The sequence below is a fragment of the Aegilops tauschii genome, chromosome 5 (genome assembly GCF_002575655.3).
Source record: "Aegilops tauschii subsp. strangulata cultivar AL8/78 chromosome 5, Aet v6.0, whole genome shotgun sequence".
Classification (NCBI taxonomy): domain Eukaryota; kingdom Viridiplantae; phylum Streptophyta; class Magnoliopsida; order Poales; family Poaceae; genus Aegilops; species Aegilops tauschii.
Window position 1 is genome coordinate 402,788,446 of NC_053039.3, and position 5,094 is coordinate 402,793,539.

The 5,094-nt window shown below is 45.8% G+C and overlaps 1 protein-coding gene across 1 annotated transcript; it reads right to left on the bottom strand.

Moving 5' to 3' along the window:
* Positions 1–316: 316 nt before the first annotated feature.
* Positions 317–1,929, bottom strand: LOC109783009 (putative F-box/LRR-repeat protein 9). The gene is made up of 2 exons (XM_040388468.3): positions 1,533–1,929; positions 317–1,161 (listed from the first exon to the last, which is right to left on the bottom strand). The coding sequence occupies exons 1-2, from the start codon at positions 1,802–1,804 to the stop codon at positions 663–665; spliced, it is 771 nt and encodes a 256-aa protein (XP_040244402.1). The 5' UTR covers positions 1,805–1,929; the 3' UTR covers positions 317–662.
* Positions 1,930–5,094: the final 3,165 nt, after the last annotated feature.

Genomic DNA, 5,094 nt, shown 5'->3' on the forward strand with positions numbered 1-5,094 from the left:
AGGAAAAAAGAACGACATATGCACTGACTGCATGCTGTTTCCGAGGACGTGTACTCGAGCTGTGCGCCAGGCTGGGGGAAAAAATGACTCAGCTGAAACATGAAAACAAGCACCTGAACTCCTGAAGGATAGCCAAACCGCGGCAACATTCTTTTTCATATTTTATATTTATCTTTTTAATTTTTAAGCATTTGCAATTGCAAAATTTGGAAAAACAGAGAAACAGATCATAAAAGAAAAAATGCAGAAAACCGGATATCTGTCAATTTTGAGTTGAACCCTTTAAACCAGGCTAACTGTATAACACATCAGCAAATCACAGATATTGGACAGCTCCATTCATTAAAACGACTTCGGGAACAAATCATGCATAATACATCCCACAACTAACATAGGCAATCAGTTTGAAAAAGAACCAACATAGGCAACGATCAGAGAGAGGCTACAACTAATTCTAATTTGATAGTTTTTGTCCTTCATGAAATGGAGGATGAGTAGCAGGATCGATGGGTTTAGGCCACCTGACTCGCAAACGGTAGATATCATGGAATCATCACACCGAGCACCAATAATCACAGTAAGGGTCTAAATCATAGTCAGGGTCTAAATCATCGTCAAGGCCATAATTATGGCAACGTCCATCGTCGTCGTGGGAGATCCAGCTAGGAAGGGTGTTCATCTGAATCATAATAGTCGTCGGACATCCAGCTGCTTCGGACAACCATACTTGACATCCATACTGGAGTCGGAAGCTCCAGCATCTTGACAGTGGCACACTTTGCTCGCAGCGCGCCGTCAGCAACTATGTTGTAGCAGTCGACCACAGAGAGATACTCCAGGCACGGGCAGGCATCGACGACGGCCATGAGCTCCTCGTTCGTGATCTCGCTGCGGGCGAGGCTAAGGTATCGCAGTTCATGCATCAAGGAGATGCCTGCCACCTCCTTCCTATCCCACCTGCGCCTCAATGTTTTGTCCGGCACCAGCCGCTTCAGCCGCGGGCATGCCCTGCCAGTGGCCAAGATTGCGTCGCCGCGGACACCTGTACAGCGCGAAACCTCAATGTCTTCTAGCTGAGGGCACTTGGTTACCAGATCGTACAACCCTTCGCTGGTTACATGGTAGCATGATAAGAGGGCAAGCTTCTTCAGAGAGGGCGACCTGCAAAGTAAAGGAGATAAGTAAGATAACGGGATTTCTTATTGCCTGCAACTCAAGGTGATGCAGACATGCAGTAGATGTCAAACAACCTCTCCATACTAGCTAGGTTGCAGCCAATAAATAGAAGTACAATTGCCAAGAAGGAAAAACAAGTCTAAACAAAAATACAAAATGACAACATGATCTAAAAAGGCCACAAACAAATATAGATACACTTCCGTAAAAAACAGCAGCACTATATGTCTATATCCATGGGTGAAACACAAGAAAAGGATATTGCAAAACTGATGTACGATTCGTTGTTGTGTACTGTAAGAGTCACGTACGCAGTTCAAAAGTCGAACACTGGAAATCTGTAAAAGGGTGAGTACCTGGCCCCAATATAATTGAGGATCTCATCAGTAACAAAGTTCGCCCCCACAAACACTTCCAGCTTCCCGTCGGATCGGTCCACGGCCACCTTCGCCATTGCGCACATCACCTGTGCGCTCTTGCTCAAGTGGTTTGGGTCGTCTGAATCAATACCTCCTTTCTTCTCCAACACCTCCTTGTCCCGCGGCCCACGCCCCATGTCCACCTTGCGCCAGAGCTCAGGTGCCTTGGCCGCCTCAAGCCATGAGTGGCACACAAAGCCAGCGCCCATGAGAACCTCGACGGCGCCGAGCCCCGCGAAGACCTAAGTAAGCACATCGACAGGTAGCTCCGACCAGTCCCTCTCGGATGGAACCGGCGCCGGCGGGGCGTCTGGCTGCAGCTCCATTTCCTTGAACACCTGAAAACAAAGATTGGTGTCAAAAAAAATACTACTAGGGTACACCGTGAAGAGATGATGGGTCCGACGAACCTTGACGACGGCGATCCCGGACAGCGTCTTTGCGTCCGCAGAGCAGCAGGGCGAATGAATCGGCCTTGTTCGATGTTGTTTATAAAGGCCGGCACCAAACCTTTCGTTCCCCTCTTTGCAGTAGATTCCTTGTTTCCGATGCAGATGTTGAAAACAGAGTCGCCATGAATACGGTGACGATGAAGAGATAGTTGACCGTCGATTCGTAATGGCTGGGTTATCGAGGGCTAGAAGTTGGAACAGCACACGGGCTCTGCAGGCTATTGATTTGGCCTCATAATCAGGGATGAGAGCATGGTTAATAATATAGCCAGCTGCTGGCTATATGATCTTGCCACGTCATCTATAGTCAACCTTATAGCCGATGAGTACAATAGTTGTATAGAAATATGTACTAGGAGTACTTTGTTGATCCATGACCCACCTTCCTCTCTCACAAAGTGGCTAGAAGCGCGCGCTACAGCCGGCTGTTAATCAGTAGCCCGCTTCTCTTCTTTCTCTGCCAACTCATCAAAAATATAATATTTAAAGTCTTGCAGCCCGCCTACATCATTCTATTGTACTTGCTCTGATTGGAGAATCTGAAAGGGCTGCTTTGCACAAACATTGATGAAAGGGTTGAGCGGGAAACTAAATGTTTTCTCGCCCTCTAGCGCTTGTATTCCATTTGAGCTCCTTTATGGTGATTGGGGCAGTACTGGGAGTACTTTCGAGTACTTGCCCCCCCCCCCCCCCCGATTTTTATTAGCCGTCCGATCTAGTGGGGGTTAAAAATGAATAAACCTAATTAGTTTAATCAGAGAAGGGCATAATGGTCCAAGGTAAAATATTGTGCTTTGAACTGATCACGTCCACGACCAGAACCACATCTAGATCCAGTAGGTCAAGTCCTCATTCTCGTCCTCTTCCTTCTGTCCGACGAGCCCGACGAGAGGAACCAATTCACCGTCGTCGGCGTCATCCTCGTCCTCCTCCTGGCCCCCTTCACTATAAAAGACGTGCCCGGCGGCAGGAAGAAGAATAAGGCATGACATCTGCGGCGGCAGTGTCGGCGGCGACGGCGGCGCGGCGGCGCTATAGGAACTCGCCCCCCACCGATCCCATCGCTTCCGGACTTGCATCGTAACATATGAACCGCCTGGATCTCAACTTACTTTGATTCGTAGCCTGCACTTCCTACTTAGATTTGTTTAGTCATCATCGATTTATGTTTCCCTAGTGCATGCAATTCAATTTTAAAAAATTCATCATCCATGGTCACTTCACTAGTTTATGGGGGACCCAGTTTATGGACGTTTATGATCGCTTGCCATAACATGTACAAGGAGCAAAGTTTAAAATTCCACGCGAGATTTCGTACTGGGTTTTGCATGCATTTTTGTTTGTCCTTTCAGATTTTTATTCATCTCAATTGTGATGCAGGAAGCCATGGCAGATGTAAGTCATGAGTCAATGATGGAGTACTATCATATTGCCAACAAGATGTTTAATAGTGAGGATGAAGGTTATTGATTCTATAACAAATATGGTCTTGATAAAGGTTTTAGTGTCCGGAGAAGCTATGTCGAGTGGGATAGATCCAACTACCATATAATTTTAAAGAAATTTGTGTGTAGTCGTGAAGGGGTTCGTGAAGAGAAGCACATGAAGAGGAAGATGGAAGATAGAAAGAGGAGGCCACGGAGTATAACTCGTGTAGGGTGTAAAGCTAAATTGATGATTGTAAGACAGGAGGAAAGATGTCAGTGGTTTGTGAAGGATTTCATCGATGAACACAACCATCCTCTAGCCCCACGGGATATGTCGTGTCTTTTGCGTTCACACAGAAGAATTAGCGATGAACAGAAAGCGGACATTGCAGACATGGAAAAATCTGGGATAAAAAAATACCATATTATGGATATTATGTGCATGCAATACGGTGGATATGATGAGGTTGGATGCATTATGAGGGACATTTACAATTTCTGCCATGCTAACAAGCAATAATCAATTGCTTCCGGGGATGCTCAAACGGTGATCAATCACATGGTGGCGAGGCAAGAGCGAGATTCAGATTTTTTTTCTTCAGGTACTTGGTTGATGAAGCTGGCCATTTGAAGGGATTGTTCTAGTGTCATAGTCAATCCCGACTTGACTACGAGGCTTTCGGAGACGTTATTGTTTTTTATAGCACATACATAACCAATAAGTACAATCTGCCATTTGTGCCGTTTGTCGGGTTGAATCACCACCGCAGCACTGTTACTTTTGCATGTGGTATCATTTCACATGAAACAAGCCAGGCATACGAGTGGATGTTATGAACCTTTTCTGATGCTATGGGACAGAAGAATCCTATATCTGTGATCACGGATGGGGACCTTGCAATGCAGAGAGCAATCAGGGTGGTGTGGCCTGACTCAAACCATAGGCTCTGTATATGGCACATTCAGCATAACATTGTACGTCATCTGCACGATGACGCGGTAAAGGAGGAATTCAGATCTTTCATATATGATACATCTTCCATTGAAGAGCATGAGAGAAAATGGTTACAGTTCTTACAACGGAATAAAGTAACAAGTGAGGACTCCTGGCTGCATCAGATGTATAAGATGAGAAAACTATGGTGTGCTCCATATCTTGAGGGGCGTGTTTCCTAGGATTGAGCAGCAATCAACGGAGTGAGAATTTAAACTCGGTGCTACATACGTATCTTGAGGCTAAGATGACGTTGTTTCAAATGCTAGAGCACTATGAGCATTGCCTTGCGTCGCGACGCTTGAGCGAGGCTCTCCAAGACATCGAGGCCTTGCAGTCCGTTCCGTTCACAGAAGAAAATGCTTCACGTCTTGAGAAACACGGCGCAAAAATTTTCACTCCTGCTGTATTTAAGTTGGTCTTATGGAGCATAAATGTTGTAAGAAAATGTGAGATCAGAGAGGTACTTGATGCAGCAGAAGTTACCACATACGTTGTGTCTAAGAAGGAAAGAATGGATAAAAATATCGAAGTGCGCACGGAGTCGATGGAAGGTCTGCTTCGCAGTATCAGTTGTTCTTGCTGCAAATTGGAATGCACAGGCACACCATGTTCCCACATATTTT